General features: G+C 45.9%; 2 protein-coding genes across 3 annotated transcripts in view; one reads left to right on the top strand and one right to left on the bottom strand.

Moving 5' to 3' along the window:
- LOC140843154 (long-chain fatty acid transport protein 2-like) overlaps positions 1-7742 on the bottom strand; it is a 40359-nt gene extending 32617 nt beyond the window's left edge. Inside the window, exon 1 of the mRNA XM_073211841.1 lies at positions 7081-7742. Within this exon, the coding sequence (XP_073067942.1) occupies positions 7081-7558 (478 nt within the window). The 5' untranslated portion in view covers positions 7559-7742. The remainder of the gene's footprint in view (positions 1-7080) is intronic.
- The window catches only part of LOC140843150 (histidine decarboxylase-like), a 65862-nt gene that overhangs the window by 6224 nt on the left and 35923 nt on the right, over positions 1-23715 (top strand). The gene's annotated exons all lie outside the window — the stretch shown is intronic.

The raw sequence follows: 23715 nt of genomic DNA, 5'->3' as shown, positions 1-23715 counted from the left end.
GGGCTTGTCTTTACTCTTTCATGCACTAAAGAAGTCAGACCCGAGGGCAATCCCCTCTTTTTCCATAGGGAAGATGAATCACTCCTCATGCCTCTCTAGGCAAGGGGAAGGTTTCACAACTCCTATGGGGAACTTACTGACTTGTCCCACATCCTAAATGTCTTTAAAGAGGGCAACTTCTTGAAATTCCTCATCCCCTGAGTGGATGTTTGGTGGTACTGTGGAAAGGGGAACCTGCGCTGCTCATTGCCACCCACCTGGGCTGGGAATTGTGCTTTAGTCCAATTGGCTATTTCATTTACCCTGGTATTCCTCTCTACACCCAACGAAAAAAGTTTTCATAGAAAATTGCAAATCCTTACAAGGATTATTTGATTTGAATGTATACATTGACTCAATAAGAATCCCTAGGGGAGTCCCTAATGAATTTAAAGCTAGAAACCAAATAGCCGTAGGGTTTAAATCAGCACTATTTTAGTGTTCCACCATCAACAGAAAAGTAAATTTGGTCAGTTGCATTTACTATAATCAACAAAAGGTTTTTATTAACTATGCCAGGCATGCTCTTCAAGTAGTAGCTAGCCAATTAGACAATACCACAGGATAGCCTGAGAAAAGAGGATAGCATTAGATGTGATGTCAACAGAAAAAAAGAAGAATCTTATGTTGAGAGAAAAATGTATTTTTATCCCAAATAATACTGCCCCTGATGGGCACTATTACCAAAGTCCTATAAGGACTCATCACTTTAGCTAATAAAGGAATTAGCTGCAAACTCTGGCATCATGACCCTTTTACAAACTGGTTAGAAGGGTAGTTTAGAAAATAGAAAGGTATGGTTGCCTCTGTTTTAACATCCCTTGTTACAGTTGCAGGAGTTGTAACTACTGTAAAATACTGTATAACCCCTTGTGTGAGAGGCCTGACTCAGCAGAGGCTTATAGATGCAGTCATAAACAAATACCTATGACATACACCCGAAATAATCTTCTGTTATTACAAGATAAATTTGATTATGAAGAAAAGAGTAAAAATCTATTAGAGAAATTTGAAAAAAGACCAAGAGTGAGCTGAAATACATTAATGAGAATAAAACCAGAAATTCTTAACTAAAGAGGGGGAATTGTTAGAAAACACCATAAAACCTAACTGGGCTTTATTCCCACCAGGAGGTTTAAAACATTTTAACAGTAAAGTTTTAACAAAAGGCCACATGGTGAAAGTTGCTCAGGCTGGGAGGGGGTAGGAATTGATAAAAGCCTGGCTATACCTGTTTGAGTTTTTTAAACCTACCAATAAGATTAAGACAAATGTAAGAAAAAGATATTACTGGCTTAGGCGACGTCGTGGAAAGAATGTGAACCCTGTAGGTCACAGCCAATGAGGAACCAGGGGAGGGACTCGCACACTAGGAGATAAATTATTGGCACCAAACTCCACAGGTGTGCCTGCCCACCAGACATCCCACCTTGCAAGACCGTCATAAAGCCTCACACCACTGCTCTCTTTGTCTCCATGCCCACTTATTGAATTTGGACCAGTGAGTGTGTTTCTCAGAGGTATAAAAATAATTACTGTTATAAAACTGGACTGATAACATCCCATCCCATGCTACTGCCTTGGGCCAGGTCCTCATTATTTCCCATCTTGACCATTGCAATTACCTCCTAACCAAGCTCCTGCCTGTAAGTTCTCCCCACTTACAATTTGTCAGCTACACTGCTTCACAGCTACATCACTGTCCTTTAAAATCCTTCAATGGCTTCTCATCCTCTGTGATAGAATCCACTCTCCTTATGCGCCATGTGAGGTCTTGGGCTCATTCACAGTCTAACCCCTGTGGACTTTTCTGATGTCCTCTCCTACTGTCTACCCCTTGGCCCCTTTCCTCTAGCCACACTGATCCATGTGAACTGAATATACCTATACGCTCCCCTCTCATTACCTTTGTCCAGGGGGGGTACATGAGATTGGAATGCCACCTCTCCCCCCGGTTACTGGGAAAACCCTGGTTCACCCTCCTTGTACTAGTCACTCAGGTTCAAGTTTTGGTAAAGTGCCTCCCTTTTTAGAAGATGCTGTCTACTCAGTGCCTAAAGCATGTGGATCTGCCTTTTAAGAGTAACAGGGACAATCTCTTATTCTCCTTGATGAAGAGCATAACCTTGGGCTTTAGTAAGAGCTTGGGTATGAAAAATAATACAGAAAGTTGTCTGAAGGGTGTAGATTAGACCTGTCAGTTCCTCATTAGTCTAGGTTTAAATTGTGGATTGAAATAGAACTTTAGAGAAAGCAGTACATACTTGGGTGATGGGAAATCAAGTGATTACAGCACTTTCACACTCCTAGGCCTTAAAATCTGTCTTAGTAAAAAGAAAAACCAAATGAAGGTAGTTTATGAAGCTTCTATCCTTTGTTTGTTTTTGATGAAGGGAAGAAGGGAAATTTCTGAACACAAAGATCCATTTCTAGAAAGTAGGGAGAGAGAACGAGTGGTGAGCTGAGTCAGTCTTTGTTACCAAGGTGTCAAGATGCTACTGACTGAGAAAAAGAGAAATCCTGCCATTTGCAACAGCTTGGATGGACCTAGAATGATGCTAAGTGAAATAAGCCACGTGGAGAAAGGGAAATACCGTAAGATTTCACTTACATGTAGAATCTAAAAACAAAACAAAATGAACGAAACAGCAATAGACTCATAAGGACTGAGAAGCGACTGGTGGTTCTCATGGGGGAGGGGTTGGATGCATGGGTGAAACAGGTGAGGGGATAAAGAGGCACACAGTGTCAATCATAATATAAATTAGTCATGGGGTTGAAAGCACAGCATAGAGAACATAGTCAACAGTTCTGGAACATCTTTCTATGTTGAGAGCAACTACACTAGTTGGGGTGAGGATTTAATGTAGATGAACTGTTGAATTGCTTTGGTGTATACTTGAAACCAATATAATATTGTGTATCAACTATACTTCAATAAAAAATTTTTTTAAATATAAAAAAGATTCTATTGGCTGAATGTGCAGCTTTAACAGGAAAAGCTTTGAATCTAGTAGCTTGTTCTCCTACCAGGTTGCCTCATTGAGGGGGTAACTTAGTTAAATAGAACACCCGAGGATTGTTTACAAATAAGTTCTGAAAAGGAGGCAGTGAAAGGAAATGTGTTTTGATAAAAAATTCAGGCTGACTGAAATGGTTGGTAGATGAACAAATCAAGATTGAAGGCTCATCTTTCCTTCATAGGGAAAGACAATTGAAACACAAACTGGTTCAAACAGCTCTTGGAGACAGGCTGAAAATAAATTTTTCAAATTTGTGACTGGGATTTTGCATTTCTATCACTGACAGTTTGGAATTATAGTATTTAACAACCTATTGCCTATTCTGTACACCAGCACAACAGGTGTTAGAATATCCTTCAGACAGAGGCGTGCATATGCCCTCTCCTCCCTCCACACAAGTCGCCCCGAGGTCAGGAAGATGCTTTACCAAGGTTAAGTCCCACCAGGAGTAAGTAAATCTTTAACAGGTAAATACATATATTCATCTTAATTTTATGGAGTTACATAATCTCTTAATACTATTTTTCATTTTTCTCAGTTAAACTTCCTGCTTATGTGAACTTTTGCTTTCTGAAGAATCTTGGAATCAAGGATAATTCCTAGTCATGAGTTTCCCAGGTCCCACCAGGCCTTACATAATTTTATCAGTTGACATCCATAAGCAACCATGTTGCCTATGTATCAAATATCTACTTCCCTATTTCTCAGAGGCTGTGTGAAGGTGCTTTACAAATACCAGCCCCTTACACTCATTATGCAGAATGATCCAACTCTATTCTTCTTCAGATTCAATAATATTAACAGCTGATTTAGAGTTTATTTTGTTTTTACCTCTTCCCTCCCTTCTTGTTTCTAAAGAAAATGAACCATTGGGAATTTCCAAATATGCTAGCAAAGGACTAGTTTGTTTCTGAATGGAGATGTACGACCACACTCCTCCCTTGGGAACCTTCAGTTATGAGGACAAGAAAAACAATGTTAGAGACTATCTTTAAGCTAGTTCTCTATTCAGACCTCCGGCTACTTGGCTGGGATCCCAGCCCTGACTTCCCACCCACTCACTTGATGTGGGTTTCTGTTCTCCATCCTAGGCATAGATCCCCCCACATGGTCCCCACCCATCCTGGGCTTGTCACCAGCTCCCTCTTTGGCAGTGACATCTGGAGAGACCACAGCTCTCTCCTACACCCCCTGCCACAGGTAAACTGGGAGGTAAACAAGTCTGTGGTAGGGTGTGGTGGGCTTGAGGGAGATTGGGTCTAAATGGATTTTCTCAAATAAGGTATATTCAAATTTTTTCCACCATTTTTCATGCCTGCATGCCCAACCCAATGGCTCTTAAGCTTCAGAAAGAAAAAAAAAAGCCTGCTACAACCAACCTGGAAGGTGGAACTCATTAATTTGATAAACATTATTGAGTGACTACTATGTGCTAGAAACTACTAGGGCATTATTCAAAGATAGAGAATTCTAAGCCTTAGAGACAAAGTGTTTCTGTCACAACTCATCTCAGTTACTGCCTGGGCTAGAGCTGTGGAGGTGAAATTATCTCTGTGCCTCCACCCTTGACTGGAGTTGGCATTGGAAAATTCTCTCCTTCCACAGAAGTGAGGCCACGGCTGTGGGCATTCTTTGGAGTCTCTGAGTCCCTGTTTTCTCTACAGTAGAGTCCCTTCAGTGAACAGCTTAAAAAAATTACCATTTCTTAGGCCCAGTCTGCTGTTGTCTTACACAGTAAAACTCTTTAAGGAAGCATCTCACTGTGTTACGAAGCTGATGAGAACTGCCTCCCTGCCTCCGGCTCCTCTTGCTTGGAATGCCACCTCCCCCATTGCACCTGACCAGCCCAGCGGTCAATGGCCTAAGAAGGAAGCCTTCACCCTCTGCTCTTTTTCCCACAGCCTTTTGCACATCTCTTAGCACACTTACCACATTCTTCTGGCTGTCACAGTCATGTGTATGTGGCTTAGTTCTTTTACTGGACTGTGAGATCTTTGAACTAATTCATCCTGTACCTTATGAGGACACTCTAAACATTTCTTGATGTGGAATTACACTGTCTGCTTTTCTCAATCTAACCTCCAAGGTTTGTATGACAAGAGTTTGCCTTGATCTGACACTAGTTTTATTATGAAGTTCTCCTGTTTTAGAACTTTCCATGATGTAATACTTTAGAAAAGTTATTAGAAGCATTTTCATTTATCATCTAAATGCTTTCCAAATGTATAGCCTTTCTCAAAGGTCAGTTTACTGCTAGAGTGCCAGAGATCCACTGCAAAGTCTGGTTTAAATTAGACTTCAGTGTTGGAATTCCATTATACCCTTCACATATACTGACCAAACATAATGGTCAGTGGCAGAGGACTCTTGTCTGGGTGGGTTGTATTTCTGACTTGATTACAAAACCAAAGTCTATTATAGTCATTTAAACCAAATTTTCTTTGTCAATAAAACTCCCAGTCTTTGACCTCCCTCACAGGGAGCCTGGGATACTGTGCAGGTAAACAGTACTTAAACCCTCACCAGTGGTACAAAGATCACTATTCTAACAACTTTTCTCCAAACCAACTTGTCATGAAACGGGTTTAAGAGTCTTCTAGTTACTAAGCAGTGTAGTTGTCTCTTCCCAGGCAATTGGAAATTGATAGGAATTTTCTTGAAAGGATCATCACCTTCAAATAACTTGGCTGCCTTTAAAATTGTCCCCCTGCTTGTAGGCTTTCATAAAAAGACTTCATTTTTTGGATTACTTAATCCATGTAAGTTTCCTGATTTCCCACAAGTGGCCAGACCTCTCATCTTTCTGTGACACTAGGCAAACTGCTCAGCTTGCTCCAGTTTCCTCTCTTATGAAGGGGTGGGGGGAGCTGATGGGTGCTTAAATCCCTCCAGCTTTAACACTTGACGTTCACGTAGAAGTAGCATGTTGTAGGGAAAGTCATGGGCTTTGAAGCTGGACAGACTTACGTGGGAATTTGAAGCCACAGTTTCCTCAACTGCTTAACAGGGAGTAATGATACGTTATCTCTTAGGGTAATAAAAACATCTAGCATAGGGCATGGGACAGGAGGGCATTACAGAAAGGTGGGCCTTCCTGGCTCCCTACTCCTTGATGTCCTTCAACCCACACCTGGTCAGGCCTCCTTTTGTGACAGCGAGAAGCATCTCCTGGCATTTATTCAAGAGTTGAGACAAGCTTTCTGGGAAGTGAAAAACAGCAGCCGTGTGGGTAACAGGTTCTTGGTTTCTTCGTTTCTTCCTGACCTGGTATTCACTAGAGTATGAAGTTAGCATTTCAGGCTCCCTGGAAAGTGGCAGGAGGTGACTACAGAACCAAAGGTCACTACTGATATTGATGCAATGGGGGCTCAAAAGGGCACTGCAGCAAATCCCTGAAGTCTTCTCCTTGGAGATCAGGTGGGGTCACCTTCTCTCTGTTAGTGAGAATCCACGGAGGCTAACAGCACTCGAGAGCTGGAAGCAGCCTTGAAGACCTTCTGTTACAAGGGAGGAAACCAAGGGACAGAGAGGGAAAATGACTTTCCCATGGTCAACAGCCAGTCAAGCAGTCTCCCTGGATCCTCTGTAGTTCACACTATAGACCCCTGCTTTTTAATACAGATGTCAGTATTGGTTAAGAGCTCGGCCTCTGGTGTAGATATCCCTGGTTGAGCCCCGTCCTCCCAGCTCTGAGACTTGGGGCATAAGGGCAGCACCTCGCTGGTCTCAGTGGTCTCATCTATAAAGTCCAAAAGTAAACCCTACCTGTTGAGGATTTAAGACACTATGTATGCTGCTTAACACAGTGCCTGGCATGGTCAGCTTGCACAACAGGTGGTTTTAGTGATCATGTATTAGCGATTGGAGAAAGGGTTCCACCCCCTTCTACTACACACTCGTTCCAATCCAAACTTTCCTCTCCAACCCCCTGTGGCGGGTTCTGTGAAGAGCGGAGGAGACCAATGCGGGGGAGGGGGGGAGCGAAGGGGCGAGGGAGGCGGACGGTCCCCGGGCTCACCTGGTGAGACCAGTAGCACCTTGGCGCCGCAGCACTGGAAGCAGTGCAACAGGGACTTGGCGCGGATGTTGGAGTTGAGGCAGGCCATGGCACAACCCAGCTTGGCCAGGCCCAGCCACAGCCACACGTAGGCTGGTTCATTGCCCATGAAGAGCGCCACGCAGTCTCCCTGGCGGAGGCCGAGGTGGTCGCGCAGAGCCCGCGCCACTTGGTTGCTGCGCCGGTCCACCTGCGCGTAGGTGAGCGTCTCGTCCTGGAAGAGCAGCAAGGGCTTGTGCGGAGTCTTGCGCACTTTCTCCAAAAAGACCTGGAGGACGGTGCGCACCGGCCGCCGCCGCGCATAGCTGCGCACCCGCCGGGCCAAGCCAGCTACCCGTAGGAAGTAGCCCATGTCTTGAAAGAAGTAGGGGCAGCAGAAGTTCACCAGCAACGGTAGGAGCAGGAGCCCCGCCAGGGCCGTGTAGACGGCGGGCAGCATGAAGGTGGCGGGGTCCCCTGTCCCCAGAGGGGCAGAGGGCGCACTGCGGGCGTGCAGCGCGGCGGCGTGGCGGGCGACGAGCGGATGGCGGGCGGGCTGCGCGGGGACGCGCGGCGAGGCTGGGGCGACGGCGGAGCGCCTGGACTGCCAGCACCGATGCGGGCTCTGGGGCAGGTGGAGTGGCGCGTGGGCTGCTGGGCGTTGCGGGCGGGACCGGGTGGCTGATCCCGCCCCCTCGTGGGGTGCCGCCACCTGCGCCCGCGGCCCGCCCCTGCGGTCCTCCCGCGGCGGGGAAGGCTGCTCTGCGGCTCGCCCGGGCCCCGCCTCTGCTCTGCGCGGGTCCGGAGGTCTGGGGTCAAGTGTGGACGCTCCCCTCTTGTGCCCAAGTACTCTAAACCTTGGAGCCAGTTTCCTTATCAAAATGGTGATGATAAAACTCACTTAGAGGATGTTGAGATCAGTGGCGATGGTGCTGGCGTAGGGGTATTGTTATTGCTAACGCTAATAGAGTTCTAGAGATGACTTGTTATTGTTAATAAAATGCGTTATGAATGCAACACGGTCCAATTATTTATTATAGCGGATACCAGGCGCCACTGCCAAATCAGAACCCCATCTCTCCTTCCTGGTCCCAGGGGTTTTCGCCTCTTTGTTTCTCAGATTTGCATATCCTCCCCGCGTCCTGCCCAGCCCCAGCCTCCTAGCTAGGCGGCCTCCTATGGCAAGGATTTCAAGGTTGAGCAAAAAGCACCAGCGATTGTGACCTCCAGCTCATTCCAGCCCCCGGGCAGCGGGTAGGGACTGGGCAGCGGGTAGGGACAGGCCGCTCTTGTCTGCGTTGGTCCTGTCGGGCCCAGCTAGCCCAGATTTGGCGTTGAGGTAGACGAAACTTTGCCTCCTGATCAAGCTCTGGCGATATTTTGATTTGTGTTAATATTTTATTCTAAGTGATTTCCCTCCTTGTATGTTGAAGATTCTCAACTATTGTCAGCCCAATTCAACATACATTTACTAAATGGTGCCGTCAGAGAAAAAAAAAAGTACAGCACAGAGAAAATAAACATTACTGTCATTTCTCAAAGTCTATTTCTTTTATTGTGATCCTTATTTTAATTTCTCTTGATACTCTGTGTATATAGAGCGAAGAGTCGCTGCTTGCAGCTAAGGAGGGTCAGGATCTAAGTACAGCAGTATTTTATTTTTTTGCTCTCCTGTCTTCCTGTGTCTATTTACCTTCTTCTTACGCTGTAACAGCCAATAATGACTGTCTATTCCTTGCCAGACACTCTGCCAGGGACTTCTCTGTATTATACTTTTGGAGCCTCACAGTCACCTAAGGGTGACACTTTCATACTCATTTACGGACAGGAAAGGGATGCTTAGGGATGTGAATTAAGACAGTAGTTAAGTGATGCGCGGGCTTTGAAACTGGCATCTGTGGGTCTCAGGGCCCACTCTTAGCAACAGTGTTAGACTGCCCTCCTATTCCCTGAATTTCTATCCATGTTCCCTTTTTCCATTAGCAATGTTCTCTTTTCCGTCTCACAATCTTACCCTCCCCCATTTTCTCAGCCCTCTCTTTTTATCCCTGGGACCTGCTCAAGCAACCCTTTCTTCCCCTTTTCAGGACTCATGGTCCATCCAGCTACCACCTAGCAACTGGTTGCATCATTTCCCTGGGGAGGAGTTGGGGGCCCTTGTTATCCCTAGGGGGAAGTCTGCAGGGTTAATTAAAATAGGGGTCAGGAGAGGAACTGTTCTGGTGGGCACCTGTTCTTTCAGGTTGAAGCTGGGAGTCAGCCCTCCCTTTCCACCCCACAGCCACCCCTTCATGGCCAGTCACTTCAACAGCCTCCTAGACGCTCTTGTCCTGTCCCTAAACAGCTACTCTCCAGAGTGCTACATTCCCCAAAATGCCTACTTTGTTCTCTCTTATTCTGAAGGCATCAGACTTGTGTATCAGCTGTTTTCAGTCGCAAGCCAAAGAAAACAAAACCCAAGCCAGCTTAAGCAGAACAGGAATTTAAGCAGTGACTGTGCAGTCCCGGGGTAGCAAAGGCTTCAGGTGAGCCTTCCTTCACGTGGCTTACGTGCTGCGGCCTGGACCCAGTTTCCCTTTCACCGTTTCTCTGCTCTATCTCTTCTTCTCATGTAGGCGCTCCCATCACGATCCAGAGATGGCTGCCAGCCCTTCAGGGTTACATGCTTCCTGCTTCAACTTCAGACAGAATGTAAGAATATTTCTCTTAGGAGTCCCTTATTAAAAAAAAAAATCTTTGATAAGGCGGTGTGCCCATTCCTGGACCAGTCTTTGTGGCCTGTGGAAAAGAAATGCAGATTGCTTTAAACCAATTATGCTCAGCCATGGAGCTGGGTGTAGAGTCAGTCCCATATTGTGGAAAATTTCAGGGTATTTAAAAAAGTGGTGGGGAAGGAAGGGGGGAAAAAAACAAATACTTTTGGGGAGTCAATTCGGAAATATTTGTTATCTACCTACCTACCTACCTACCTACCTACCTGCCTATCTTGGAACTCTTCTTCCCAGTGGTTCTAGCTTAGGCTTATCATCTTCCTGGAAATATTGCTGTCATCTTTCATCTCTGCTGCTCAGTGATCTTTAGTGCCTCCCCATCGTTTCCTATGTCCTTCCACTGACGACCTCTATAGACAATCGTTGCATTTGTACAGCATACTAGAACACACCTGCGCTGGCGCTTATAACAGGTGTTGGGTCCTGCCTGGCTCCCTTGTGGAGGGAGCAGGTCAGTAGCTTCGCACATTGGTTGTCCATTTTATGAACATTTACTGGGAAGCTCTGGTTTAAAACATGAAGTTCACACTTTATGTTCTGGTTCTTCTGAATTTGACTTGAACTCAATTAACAAATATTTGTTGAATTTCTACTATTAACGGAATATCATCAGGCACTAGATATTTTAAAATGAACCAGAACTTAATTCTAACTACTTCTTTTCAAAATGCTTTGTTTTAAAAGATGGGTCTACACTCCTGGAAAAATTCTCTGCACATTCTCTTCTCTATGGTTTTGTTCTTGTGTCTCTCAGACACCCCTGACCTCTCCTCCTCTGAATCCCAACTCCCCTTTGAGGCAGTGGTTCATAGATGTCTGGATTTCTCAGCCAAGCAGCATTTAGAAAAGTTAGGAACCCTACATAAAGTACCAACGTTAACATTTTTCAAGTAAAAATGGCTCTCCCTAACCAACTAGAGTGACATTTTTAGACCTAAAAAGGAAAGTATAACTCAACTTAAAAAAGGTTAAAAAGGTTAATTTTGTTATGTGTATTCTACCACACAAATATGTAAAAGGCAAAAATACCAGAAGTCCTTTTCAAGAAATTATAGTCCTTTTCAAGAAAGAATGAAGAGAAGATTATACCAAATATAAAAAGACAGAAATTAAATCATTTTTGAGTGCAGAAATAATACATTTTTGGTTTAGTATTGTATAGAAATGGTTTCTATGCAACTTTGTCCACTTAGAAATATAAATTTAATTCTGAAGCATGAAGTAATCCGAATCTCAGGCTTTGATATAACTGAGGATTGTTTCAGCACTAGTGTTTCGGAAAATACTGAGAAAACTTGGACTGGATCACTGACAGAAGAACCAAGCCCCACTCGGAGGTCTTGCAGTGTTGAGGCTTTTATTTCACACCGGCGGGCTCAGAGGGGAGTAATCTCCCAAAAAGTCTGAGCCCCGAACAAATGCAAAGGGAGCAATATATATCTTTCTGCTTCCTTTTCTGTAACATTCCTGCGTGCCCAGCAAGTGAGCTGGCAAGGGGGAGGGAGTGAACCTTGGGAACAGGTGCTTGGCAGAGCAGGAAACCTAGGGTGTGTTTTTTTGTTGTTTGTGTTGAGGAGGGGTCGAGACAGAGGGGAGCCACCCCCTAGCCCTCCTAAATTGCTGTCCTTGTAAATCTCTATCACTCCACCCTGTGAGGCCCCTTTAAACACTTTGTTTTAGGGGGCATCATCTCCCTGGTTTATGACAGGGTCATAGTGGCTCCGCATATACATGAGCTGTATGGAGGAAACGCGTTTTCTGATAAAGTTAATGAGCCAGTTAAATATGCAGGGTCTCACTAATAGTCTAAGGAACAGCAGAACCGCTGGCCCAGCAAGGCCAGTTAGAAGAGTTGTTAACCATGGGTTCTATTCAAACTATCCTTGGAACTAAGACTTTTTATTTTCTAACATTTTATTTTTACCCTGGATGTTCTTTTTTCCTTTGGCCACAGAGCTCCTAACTATGCCAGACTTATTTGCATAAAAACAACAATCTTCTTTAAGGGCTATACATAAGCCTCCCTGTGACATGAACAGAAGGTCCAGTACTTTAGGATTTTGCAACACCACTTCAGCCAGGGAATCAATTTGATCTTGCAGCTGAATCATGGTGGTTTCAAGGTGCTCTAAATCTTGATCAACTTCCTCTGTTAGGGCAGCGAGCCCTAAGTCTCCTTTTATTAGCGCCACTGTGCCTACTGCAGCTGATCCGGCTACATTGAGCTCAACTAGAGCAGGGATCAGCAAAGAGGCAGCCTGTTCCTCCTAGGAAATCTCACCGGGGGGAAGGAGGCAGCTCCCTTCAGGCCTACTATGTACTTTATAACTTTTGTACAGTTAAACATTGCAGAGAGGTACTTTGGAAGTGCAGGCTGAGACGAGTTCAGCTAGGAGAGACAGGTAAGCACAGCAAAACAACTTAACAATTACTCAATAGACAATAGAAAGGGTAACTTTTTGAGAAATAGTCCAGTCCAGGGGTGCAACAGCAGAGAGTCTAATGCCTAGAATAAAAGACACCACTCCGACGAGAGCCAGGATCCATGGTGCACAGGTGTCCATTAGTCAGAGGGCGATCGTCGGGTGTGGAGGCAGAGAGGATCTGGAGGTCTGGCTGGGCCTCCCACTGATATGCCTCCTCGTAGGCCCTTTCACTCTGGAATGACGGACCCCTGGAGAGATGCCTGCAACCTTGAGGGCAGTAGAAGTAGTTAGAACAACAATGTGGGGGGCCAGTCTACTGAGGTTTGAGGGGGTCTTTTTTCCAATCTTTAACTCACTCGGACTGAGTCCCCAGCCTGCAAGGAATGTACTGGGGATCCTGGAGAGATCAGGGCTCTTCCTATGGTGTATTGTTGTAGTTTGTTTAGGGTGGCTTCCAAGGCTTGGAGCTGTTCTCTTGCTCTCTTATCTCCTATTTGGTGTAGGTTCCCTGGGACATCTCCTAGACATGGGGGAGGGCATCCATACACTAATTCAAAAGGGGAAAAAACCTTGAGTTCCAGGTGTGCAGCGAGCACTCAGGAGCGCCAGGGGCAGTGAATCTCTTGGCAAAATTTAGCTAGGTTCCTTTGAGGGTGCCATTCATTCACTCTACTTTCCCTGAACTCTGTGGCCTGTACGCAGTGTGAAGTTTCCAGGTAATGTTTGAGGGATTTAGTTAACATTTGCACTACATCTACTACAAAGGCATTGTCACTGTGGATGGTGGACGGTAGGCCAAACCGGGGCACAATTCCTCTCAGGAGGACTTTGACTACTTTCTGGCTTCATTTTGTTCTGGTTGGGAAGGCTTTGACCCAGCAGAGTATGTACACACAGCAGAGTATGAACAGAGTATGTTCCTAGGAGGTATCTGGGTCCCCTGCTTCGCTGGACATCCGTGAAGTCAATCTCAAGGTCTTCAAAGGGGGCAACTCCTGTTCTTTGGACACCAGGTGGGAGTTGTGGCACAGATCGAGCATTATTTCTGGCACAAGTTACACAGTGTCCACTCACTGCTTGGCACAGCGCTGGCAACTGGCTCATGTAGTATTGCTTTTTGAGGAGGGCAGGGGCTCCAGTGCAGTTTTTCCCAGGTGGGTGAGCTGGTGGTATTTGCTGACAAGGTGCCTCCTGGTTGCAGTTGGGACAAAGATACGTCTGTCTGGCAACATCCACCATCCGTTTTCAGTTAAAGTGGCTCCTTCAGTTATGGCCCAATCTTTCTCCTTTTCAGTGCACCTGGGTGGAGGGGCCTCTACCCAGGATGTTAGGGCCACAGTGAGGGAAGGAGCTCTCCCTGCCTCCTTACTGGCTGCTGCTCTGGCAGCTTCATCTGCCATTTCCTGTGCTGTAGGGTTGTTTTCCTTTTGATGTTCTTTGCAATGCAGAATTGCTACCTTTATTATGTACGAAGAGATTGAAGGGCTTTTTTATATCTGGCAGGCCTACGGCTGGTGCCTGTTATGAAGCAGTTTTTATTTCCAGGAAGGGGGCTCTTGCCTTTTTTGTCCAGACAGTGGCTTTCAGTCTGGTTCCCCCAGGAGGATGCAGAAGGGCCTTGCCATCGCTGAGAATCCGGGAATCCAGATTTTTGCAGAACCCGGCGGCTCCTAGGAATTCTTACCTGCCCCCACCTTGTCCTGGGCTGGGGCAAGGAGTTAACGACCTTTTTCTTCTCTGGCTTTAGTGCCCTTTCTCCCTGGGTGAGGAGGAAGCCTTAGTACTGGACTTGCTGTTGGCAGATTTGTGCCTTTTTTCATGAGGCTCGGTATCCTGAGTCTGACAGGAGTTGCAGGAGGCCTTTTGTGCCTTTTGCACAATTTTCCTGGATGTCACTGGCAAAGAGGAGGTCATCTACGTACCGCAGGAGGGCGCAGCATGTGGCATCTCTCAGAAAGCTGGCAAGGTCTGCGGCCGATGCCTCTCTAAAGAGAGTGGGTGAGTTCTTGAACTCTTGTGGAAGCCGCGTCTATGTTAACTGCATCTGCCACCCCGTATCCAGTTCAGTCCGTTGAAAGGCAAATAAGAGCTGGCTTTGTGGGGCCAGCCGGAGGTAGAAAAAGGCATCTTTAAGTCTGGGCAAGTGAATCATTTGGTAGACTCTGGGATCTGGCTGAGGAGGGTATACGGGTTTGGAACCTCTGGGTGTAAAGAAACAGTCACTTTATTAATGGCTCACAGTTCTTGAACAAGTTGGTACTCTCCTCCTGACTTTTTGAGTGGTAGAAGCCAGGTGTTCCAGGGTGACAGACATTCAATTAGAATGCCTGCCTCTCTGAGTCTGATCAGGTGTTCCTGGATGCCTGCTCTCACCTCTTGTGAGAAGGAATACTGCCACTGTCTTTGTGGCTCCAGAATAGTTGCAGTCTTTTTCACTGAAGGGGCCTACAGAGAGAGTGACCACAGAGTGTTCTGCCCCTATGTCAACTATAAAAGTCATGTTTTGGCCCCCCACTTTCATTTCGACCGTGGGCTCATGGGGGCCGAGTGTGAGAGAGCCCGGTCCTAATCTGAGTCTGCTCCTGCCAGGCCAGTGAGCCTTTCCCCGTGAGGCTCCTCCCGCCAGAGACTGGGCCTCGGGGCTTTGCCTCCGTTGGGGCACTCATTCTTCCAATGCCCTTTTTCTTTACAGTAAGCACACTGGTCTTTGGCTAAGGGGGACCTGGGCTTCCCCCCTCTTGGTGGCTGGCTTCTCTCTGCCTTCTGCCCATCTCTCTCTTTCAGGGCAGCTGCCAGGAGGCTGGCCTTTTTCTTCATTCTTTTTTTTCAGCATCCCTGTCAGCTTGAACTTCTCTGTTCATGTATACTTTGTTGGCAATTTCAATCAGCTGAGGGATATGCATCCCAGCAAAGCCCTCAAGCTTTTGGAGCTTTCCTCTGATGTCTGGGGCAGCTTGGGCTACAAATGAGGTATTTACCATCTGCTAGCTTCCTAGTGACTCAGGGTCAAAAGGGGTGTAGATGTTTTAAGTTTCACACAGTCTTTCATGATAGTCCCCAGGAAACTCTCCTGGTTGTTGAGTGACTGAAGAAACTTTAGCATGTTCATAGGCTTTTTGGACCCAGCTTTGATCCCCTGGAGGAGGGCATCCTGATATTGGTGGATCTGGTGCTGTCCCTCAGGGTGGTGAAGTCCCTCTTGCGGTGCTCCTCAGGGGCAGCAATTTCAGCCTATGCACCCCCACCAAGGACCCTGGCTGCCTCCTCTCTTCCATTGTGAACAGGGTGTGGAGAATCTGTTGACAGTTTTTTGATAGATTGGCTGATGAATTTGGAAGAGGGATTACATAAGATCAACCAGGGCTTGTGGCTTTTCTGACAGGGTGTCAGTTGTGAAGAAGGGTTGATAGTAAAACACGGACTGGCCGAGCTGGATGGTCCCATATTTATTATGTCTTTCAGGCTCCCGCATCTCTTGCACTGGCATCTGAAGGGCACCTGCTCCCGGCTGAGGGTGCAGTCTGGCTGCTGGTCCGGGGCGGGTGGGTTCACTGGTTCTAGAGTTGGCAGGGAGGCTGACGGTGGTGGGGTATCAGGGACCCGGGGATGGGTGCTGATGGCCTTGGAAGCAAATAAGGCGGGGGCAATATTAGCTCTTCCTCTGGGTCACCAGTAAATTTTGCAGAGGCTCAGGCTTCTGTTGATTCTTTGCAGGGTTCTTTGTTGAGGCAACTAAGACTCTACCCTGTCCTTGCCTGTTGCAAGCGAATCGCACTCAAGGGGGAAGAGTCTGGGCAACTTCTAACCAGGAGTTAAAGTATGGGACCTGATTAGGATGACCTGAATCTCTAGGGATGACCCGCCAGGCTCAGAGGATTGTTAGGACATCTAGGGTTCCTTCTGGAGGCCACCCTACAGTAAAGGTGGGCAATACAGATTCACACAGGTTTTCAACCTGCCAGGAGTTAATTTTACTCAGTTGTTTTCTGAAAATCTCTTCCTGAAATCCTTGATTATAGTGTCATGGACTGTTGGTTTACTATGCCCTGACCCCAGGACGTGTTCGTGGGTGGCACAGCGACAACAGGCAAGGGAGAGATGCCTCCTCTAGAGAGCAGACCAGCCAGATGCCCGTCCGTTCACGCTCCTCACGGAGACTTTGGCCAGCCTTTGGCTAAGGTGCACCTGTGTAAGTCCCGGGCCAGGTCAGCCGAAGCTGAATCACTGATATGCCGTGACGGCTGACCGTGAGAGCGGTTGAGAGCCCACGCAGATTCTGTAGCACAGGCTGTGGAAACAGATTCAGGGCAGGCTGAGTGACGTTAGCCACCTTGAACACCCACACACCCACACACACACACACACACACACACACCAGAGTTTAAGCATTCCTCCCCTGGGAATGTCTACCTGTGACACTTCTAAGAAGTCTCCGGGAGGAGATCAGGCTTCCCTTTCACCCCAACAGGTGGGACTGGCTGGGTCAGGTGCCCCGGGGACTTACCGGATTTGATGTCGGAACTGGGTCCTCACTTGCCAAGGCTCCCTGAGTCCAGCTGGAACAGCGGAGCGGGCCGGCCCAGGGCAACCAGCGGGTGGGGGTGGGGGTGGGGGAGACTGCTGAAAGATCAGGCAGGGCGCGCCATCTCCGTTGCTATTTCCCCTTCCATCACCGCCCAGCCATTGCCCCAAACTGGTGGCAAAAAAGGGCCACTGTGGTTGGGTTTCCTGGTCAGGGAACCAAATGTTACAGAAAATACTGGAAAACCTGGACTGGATCACTGACAGAAAAACCAAGTGGCTCTCAGAGGTCTAGGAGTGTTGAGGCTTTATTTCACACCAGTGGGCTCAGAGGGGGGGAGTCATCTCCCAAAAAGTCTGAGCCCCAAACAAAGGCAAAGGGAGCAATATATATCTTTCTGCTTCCTTTTCTGTAATATTCCTACGTGCCCAGCAAGCGAGCAGGGAAGGGGGAGGGAGTGAACCTTGGGAACTGGTGCTTGGCAGAGCGGGAAACCAAGGCAGTGTTTTTTTGTTGTTTGTGTTGAGGAGGGGTTGAGACAGAGGGGAGCTACCGTCTAGCCCTCCTAAATTGCTGTGCTTGGAAATCTTCTCTATCACTAGGATCTCTGATATGGAGCTTCTCCACCCCTGTACCCTTAGTGAAGCTGCCTGACCTTCACTTCCCCCATGCCCCACCTCCACTGAGGCTGTTACCGTCAGGATTCGAGGCCCTTCATGGCCAGTCACTTCAATGCAGCCTCCTAGATTCCTCTTTTCCTTAAACTCTGTAGGCTAAGGAAACCTAGGTCACCTCAAATGCCCACTCTCTCCTGCCCTATTTGGAAACACTGTAGAAGTTCAGGGGGTGCATGTGGTTACTGGGAGTGTACGCTGACACATTCTAGCCTTGGCAGCTTCTTCACCCCTTATCCATCTCTGCTTTCTTAGGGAAGGCCTCCCAGTGGCAGTTGCCAACTCCCTTCAAAGTCCCCAATCCAACCTCAAGTGTTCTTTCAAAGCAGGTGGTTCCCTTCCTATATGGAGATGAAGTAGGCTGCTGGTCTCAGACTTTACAGGCATCAAAATTACCTGGAAAATGTACTAAAACACAGCTTGTTAAGCCCCACCTGCAGAATTTCTGATTCAATGAATTTTGGGTGGGGTCAAAGCATGCATATTTCCAAGAGGTTACCAGACAGTACTGATGCTGCTGGTCCAGGGATTGCACTTTTGAGAACCACTGACTTAGGCCAGCATTTTCCCAACTGCTCAGTAGAGCCCTCAGGACTTCTGAGGGGCGATGGAGAATTCCTTGCAGAGCATGGGTAAGGGGCTCTGGGAATCCCTACCCTAGCTCTAGTCAAAGCAGCTCCATGTGTATGTTTTACATAGTGAATTTGCAAGTAGGTTTCACAGAAGAAGTGTTCCAAAAACCTTAAAAAAAAAATCCTCTAGCCCATTCCAATCTATCCCTTGTACTGAATTTATAAACCCACTCATCTCTTGATTATTCTGTGCCTATTAGTTTCACCTTCTCAACTGGCATTCAACTTCCAGGAATGAAGTAATGGAAAAGAGGAGACCAAGTCAGAGGATCGGGGTTCAAGTCCTTGTTTGTTACATATTGGTTAAAGACCTTTAGGAGTTACCTGAGCTCTTACAGGCCTTGTGTTAATTTTTTAGGCCTTGTGACACCTGGTGCATAGGGACTTATTGTCAACAAAAATGTATAGGTTATGAAGCCTACTGGTTTTTTTTGACATTATTTAGTACAAATAGGAATTTTGTGACTGATTCATTCAGGTGTTTCTAGGAAGGTTTATATTTGTGCTGTCTGCTGTGAATCACATTTCTTGATATATGGGTGGCTGCTCTCCTATGGAATGGCTACCACAGTGACATTTAGGTTTAGATGTACAGACTGTATAGGTGTTCAGTGAGAGGCACGGTTAGAGTTTGGTAGGATGCCACAGGCTGAGATTGGCCTTGCTTTTGGAGAAGGAAGGACAGGAGAGGCTGGCAATGATTGGTTGTTGGCATCAGACATGAAGGAGCAGGGCCCCCTTTTTTGGGGATCCTCTTGTGCTTGGCAACTAAACAATGAAAACAAAATATGATTTAAAAAAAGGTGTTGGCCTCTCACTGGTTCTGATCAGAATGCCTGTGATTTGGTGTTGAATTCTGAGGGAAAAATCCTAGTGACATGATCATTGCTTTTAGTGCATATATGTGTGTTCTCTACTTGTTCAACAGCCCTCTTCCCTATCAACATTCCACTACAACCCACAACTCCCAGACTCACAATGCACCCTTCTTCATCCCTGAACATGTTGCTTAGCTCTTGTACCTATGGGTGGAAAAATCCTGGGGTGAAATACCTCTGAAACCTAAATCAGTCAAAGGGAGAAATAAAGTTAAGAAACCCATTTATTTCTTACAAGCAGTCACCCCCTGACCAGGCTGCAGCAGAAGAGAGCTCCACCCAACCTCTCCAGTCTAGATAAACCTTCTCATGCCCCTGTAATTACCTATTGATATGCAGATGGCCTAAAACTTTCCACCCTTTGGAAACACTGATTGATATGCAGATGCTCTAAAGCCAGGTGAGAGATTCTGGGAATACTGCAGTTTTACCCATAGCCCAAACCTCCAGAAATCTCGCCTCACAATCTACATGTTCTCCATCTTCCGCAATGGCCCCTGTGCAAGAAAACTGGAGCATTGTACCCAGGTAACAACATAAAAAAGCAGAAGCAGAAAAATCATGGTAATCCTCAAGCTGGAGGCTTCAGCGAGGTTCCGAGTCCTACGCAGATTAAGTCCATAGCTCACGCATTCCATAGGCAGACAGTAGCTGAACAGCTGGGGAGTTCAGAGCAATCATCATGTGGTGGCTGCAGCCAGGGGGTGCGTCCAGGCCCCTAGGACTGTAGAAGAAAATAACTTTAAGGGCGATATGATACATGTTTTAATGACACCAACATAGGCAAATGTTGATCAGGTACATGCAAGAGGGTGATCCTATGGTAGGACAGTGGCAGGAATGAGATGTCGTCCTGGTCTAGTATACCAGACTTTTACCCCCTCCCTGTGGGAGTTACAGATGGGTCAATATAAAGGGCTTCAGGGGGCACATGCACTGGTCATAAATATAAAGGGAAACCTACCTATAAGATGCTTTTAACTCCTGGATGTTTTGGGTACACTACCATGATCTTTGGGGCTACACTGGTGTTACTCCAGGACTACACACGAGGCCAGCTTCCAGGTCTTTTCCCCAAGGTGCCAGGAGGACCAGCTATCACTGGTCTATGAGTTGAAATGTTCAGGTCCATGAGTTGAAATGTTGAAAAGCCATGTCCACTCAACAGTGTCTTCAAGGTTTAATGCAGTTGGGGCTGGTAGCAGGATGTTGCTCTCCTGGCCATATCCTGGCTTCAATAACGCCTCTTTGGTTTGCACCTACAGTTGTATAGAGGCGGCAAAGTGTGTCAGTATATCCACAAGGTTCAGGGCTCCTTTTTGGGGCTTCTCATTCAAATGCCATAGCACTGCCCTTAAGCAAATTGACCAGCCCTGTAGACTGCTGCTGTTTGACTTCAGGCCAGATTTCAACAAACCATTGTACCTCTCTATCATTCCTGGCCCAGTAGGGTTATATGGTACATGAAACTTCACTTAATTCCTAACTGCTGTACCCATTCTTGTAATGCATGTACAGTAAAGTGGGTGCCTCGTTCACTCTCAATCACACATGCTGGCCACAGGCTGCAAAGAGGTACTCTAGACTCCTCTTGGGGGTTTGCTGATCTGCCCGATGTTCAGGAAAAGCAACCAATAGGCCAGTAGCTGTGTGCACATGTCATGTTATACTGATATCCTTCTCCTATGGGCAGAGGCCCAATATAGTCTATCTGCCACCTGACAAGGGGTATTGGCTACTTTGCTATTGTCCCGTGTTGCTGTGGGGCTTGGTCTAAGTTCCTCTTAGAGCACACAGAGCCCTCACCTGGGCTCTGCTGACTTTTTCAAAGGTCAACAGCAAGCTCTACCAATGGGCTACAGCCCACATTGTCTTTGGCTCTGTGTGCAACAAACACTGATATAACCATTGGGCTACATCAGAGGCAGGCTTTCCTTCTAGCCATGCACCTGGGTCAATGTGTCTGCTTCATCATTCCCTGGAGATGCCAAAGGATATACGGTGACAGTCTTAGTCTCACCAGAGGCCCACAGGTCTTGACACAACTCTTGCCCTCAAAGGGGCTGGTGACCAACCATCCAGTTGGCATGGTACCATATTGGTAGCCACAGGGTCAAACCCTGATAGACAGCCCAGCTGTCAGTGCACACAACTATAGGGGAGGGCTCTTGGGTGATCATGAGCCATAGTGCCTGCAACTCAGCCCATTGGCTGCTGTTGCCCTCTCCATCCTCCATCCATATTGTCTCAGTCTTAGGATGGAAAGCCACAGCCCTCCACTACGGGGGCTGCCCATGACTGGAGCCATCTATGTACAAAGCATCTTCAGGTCTAGGAGCTTTTCCCTCCTGATAAGTACTCACGGCTACCAATGGCTCAAAAGCAAGTTCTTCTTGCTTTCCACTGGTATATGTCACTGCCCCTTATGAGCATTGGAGTTCTCCACTTAAGGGGCTGGTAGAGCGAGCACTACACTGCTGGAAATCACCCTGTATAGGCCAGTGTAGGTGTCTGTGCCAATGGTTGGTTGCAGTAAATCCTTACCTGTCAAGGGGCCATAGTCCTCTGTCGACCACCTCCTGTCTTAGGTTGGTATTTACAATTCAACCATATCTTACCTGTCATTGGCTGCCATATTTGATGTTAAATCTCACGATTTATAAGTGGGGGGCTGTCTGCAATTTCAAATGATGCAGGTCTCTTAAGGCTTGTTGGATGAGTTTCCACATGCTGCAAAGGACACAAGGCCCTAGTAACAGCAATAGAAGACATAAAATGCCTAGGGTTACGAGAGGTGTGACTGTGCCAGAGACTATTCAGGGGCTCTTTGAACATGTCTTTTATCTGATTTAATATATCAGATGCAGTTTTGGCTGCAAATAAGATATGATTTAAATGGTTCTGTGGTGACTGGGGATAGAACTCCCCCTTTTTTGTTTTTTCCAATTGAGCTTTAAGGGTGCCATGGGCACGTTCCACAATGCCTTGGCCTTGTGGATTATATGGTATCCCAGTTTTGTGTGAAATATGGATTACATGGCTGAGATCGAACATGTCAAAAGATAGACATAACTTGAATATATATATAGGTTTTAACAAACTACTAGTTAAATTGCATACACACATTAACAGAATAGGAATACAGATGCGTAACAAAGGCAGACTTACAATTACTAGTTATATCTAATGAAATTAAGAAAACCAGTTAGATAGCTCAGGCATTTGTAAAATTTTATTGACAATATGATGGATATCATCTAATTGATTTTGAAGAGTTTGAGAAAAATCAGACAAATTGAAACAACACATTCTTGGAAACTGTTCACATCCTACATGCTCTTTTAACAGCAGACAGTCCACAGCAGCGCGATTCTGAAGCACTGCAGCTCACACTTCTCCCAGTTCTTGGTTGAGTTCAGATAATACAGAAGCAGTCAAATTTGTTGTTTTGCTATAGCACAGGCCAGCTTAGATATCTCTTTCTGCATTCCAATGAAAAGTCCAGGGACCGGCAGGAGGAATGCAGCTGCAACTGCAACTCTGAAAGTTTCAAGTTTTCATGACAATCAGATGGCAGAGCTCGGGGACGCCTCTTGCTCTTATATCCAGAATGTAGAGCAGGAAGAATGCGTCCCACCCCACAAACACCTCAATAGTGTGAAGAAATGGCTTGATATGTTTTGTCATTACACAAAAATACCCAACCATTTGGAAGTCTGTACCCAGAAGACCATTTTACATTGATTGTAGAGTTACAGTAAGAGGGTACATGAGTACAATCAATACATACACAGTCAGTAATTATAGCAGTACTAACAGGTAAATTTAATTGGGCATCAGGAGTAAGCGTCTTAGGGGGAAGAGTGATATTTCTGTAACATAAACCATTCAGTAATAAAGTTTGGCATTATTCCCTTTGATAGTGCTTTCCAAGTAAATATACATCAGGTAAATAAGCCAAATTAGTCAAATAGTTTCCTTGATGAGGAGAAGAAATTCCTCTGACATGTTCCAGGGGCCCTCTGGAAAATATCAGAGTTAATTAGAGGTAAAAATACTTTTTAAAATTTGGTCTTGGGAAGTTGTCAAAAGTTTTTAAGGCACTTGCCTAAATAGAATTATAGTTATTAAATAACACTTGTTATTTAACTAGAATGATAATAGAAAGTTTAAAAGCAAATGCAGAAGGTTACATAGTTGTTAACACTTAGCTTAGTCTTTTTAATATTAAGATCTCATTTTCTTAAATACTCAGACAATTCATTGACTTTAAGATAAGAAACTGTTTTAATAAACAATTAGAAAACTTTTTGCAATCTTTCAACATTAAAGGTAGACTAATAAACTTTTGTTCTTTTAACAAACAAAAATTCTAGTCTTGCTATGTACTTGATACCAAGATTTCTTTGCTTTAATCTCACATAGCATGACTATATCAATCTTTTATAAACCTTTTACGATTTTCCTCTTACATTCAGTGTTTTCTTTCCTTGAACAAACAGCTGTACTTTTGAATAGTTATCTTCTTTTACTTTCAACACAATGCATTTTTATTCCTTATACCTTCTCTTATTAAAACATACATTCTTTAGCATACAGAAATGTTTTCCTTATTATATTAAGTAGTTTCACTTAGAACTTAAAACCATTTGGTAACTTAACCTTCAGTGAGCACTGAAAAATAGACCATTGTAAACTGTTACATCAGCAGTCT

This window comes from Manis javanica, chromosome 8 (genome assembly GCF_040802235.1).
Source record: "Manis javanica isolate MJ-LG chromosome 8, MJ_LKY, whole genome shotgun sequence".
NCBI classification, from domain to species: domain Eukaryota; kingdom Metazoa; phylum Chordata; class Mammalia; order Pholidota; family Manidae; genus Manis; species Manis javanica.
This window is presented reverse-complemented; position numbering and strand designations above follow the sequence as displayed.